The sequence below is a fragment of the Ammodytes marinus genome (assembly GCF_949987685.1).
Source record: "Ammodytes marinus genome assembly, chromosome: 14".
Classification (NCBI taxonomy): Eukaryota; Metazoa; Chordata; class Actinopteri; order Uranoscopiformes; family Ammodytidae; genus Ammodytes; species Ammodytes marinus.
The window spans coordinates 2,211,549-2,213,379 of NC_137218.1; the positions used below are offsets into that span (position 1 = coordinate 2,211,549).

Sequence of the window (1,831 nt, forward strand, 5' to 3'; positions counted from 1 at the left end):
GTGAACACAGGAGTAGTAGTTAGTGAGTGAGTGAGTGAGTGAGTGAGTGAGTTAGTGAGTGAGTGAGTGAGTGAGTGAGTGAGTGAGTGAGTGAGTGAGTGAGTGAGTGAGTGAGTGAGTGAGTGAGCGTGTGAGTGAGTGAGTGAGTGTGTGCGTGTGTGAGTGAGTGAGTGAGTGAGTGAGTGAGTGAGTGAGTGAGTGAGTGAGTGAGTGAGTGAGTGAGTGAGTGAGTGAGTGAGTGTGAGTGAGTGTGTGAGTGAGTGAGCGTGTGAGTGAGTGAGTGAGTGAGTGAGTGAGTGAGAGTGTGAGTGAGTGAGTGAGTGAGTGAGTGAGTGAGTGAGTGAGTGAGTGAGTGAGTGAGTGAGTGAGTGAGTGAGTGAGTGTGTGAGTGAGTGAGTGAGTGAGTGAGTGAGTGAGTGAGAGTGTGAGTGAGTGTGTGAGTGAGTGAGCGTGTGAGTGAGTGAGTGAGTGAGTGAGTGAGTGAGTGAGTGAGTGAGTGAGTGAGCGTGTGAGTGAGTGTGTGAGTGAGTGTGTGTGTGCGTCTGTGTGTGTGTTAAACTGACTGTATGTGAACACAGGGGGGGGGGGGGGGGGGTGTGAGCGAGTGAGTGAGTGAGTGTGTGTGTGGGTTAAACTGACTGTATGTGGACACAGGGGGGGGGGGGGTGAGTGAGTGAGTGAGTGAGTGAGTGAGTGAGCGAGTGAGTGATAAACTGACTGTATGTGAACTCCAGCATCTGGTTGATGACTCGAGGCTCGTACTCAGTGATCCCCATGTCCTTTAGGATCTGCATCATCACCTGTAACACACACACACACACACACACACACACACACACACACACACACACACACACACACACACACACACACACACACACACACACACACACACACACACACACACACACACACACACACACACACACACACATTTAGATACAGAAATTAACACACCCACACACACAATGACACCTGCTCACTTATTTTGTTATTTCACATAAAAAAATGTAAATAAACTTCTGTAGCTGAAACAGACAGACAGACAGACAGACAGACAGACAGACAGACAGACAGACAGATAGATAGATAGATAGATAGATAGATAGATAGATAGATAGATAGATAGATAGATAGATAGATAGATAGATAGATAGATAGATAGATAGATAGATAGATAGATAGACAGACAGACAGATAGATAGATAGATAGATAGATAGATAGATAGATAGATAGATAGATAGATAGATAGATAGATAGATAGATAGATAGATAGATAGATAGATAGATAGATAGATAGATGGTTGAACATTTGTGCAAAGACATTTAAAAAAATCAAACATTCAACATGCAGCAAAACATTTCTAGCAGCAGGACGTTGATATGAATGTCTATTTTATTTCTTGAACAACATTAATGTCTGATGTGTGATTATTTCTACATGAATGTTCAAAGTAACCGTTAAAGAGTTGGAAAACAATCTCACACACATAAAAACGCCTTAACCCTCCGTGAATGGTATTTAACTCCAGCCACGGTTAATAAAAAACAAAAATATCAGTTAAATTTGACCAAAAACATGCTTGTTTACGTCGGACCAGCTACGCTAAGCTAACAAGCTAGTTGATAGTGTAGTGTCGTGAGCGGGCAATCCGGTAACTAACGTCAAATAACTCCTTAACTACAGCGTTAAATACATAAACACGATAAGGGTTCATTCAAACTGCTGCTTAACGATTAATAAAGTGAATAAAATCGGTATTAAAGACGTTACCTGAGCATCTTTCGGGATGGTTTTCGGCGCAGACATTTTGATAATTCTGTCTTCCC

At 42.7% G+C, this 1,831-nt stretch overlaps 1 protein-coding gene across 2 annotated transcripts in view; it reads right to left on the minus strand.

Moving 5' to 3' along the window:
- Positions 1–1,831, minus strand: part of taf9 (TAF9 RNA polymerase II, TATA box binding protein (TBP)-associated factor) — a 13,029-nt gene extending 11,198 nt beyond the window's left edge. For both annotated transcript variants that reach the window (XM_080040999.1, XM_080040998.1), the window contains exons 1-2: positions 1,776–1,831; positions 719–800 (exon numbers count right to left, since the gene is read on the minus strand). In XM_080040999.1, the coding sequence (XP_079897125.1) occupies positions 719–800; positions 1,776–1,811 (118 nt within the window). In that variant the 5' untranslated portion in view covers positions 1,812–1,831. The remainder of the gene's footprint in view (positions 1–718; positions 801–1,775) is intronic.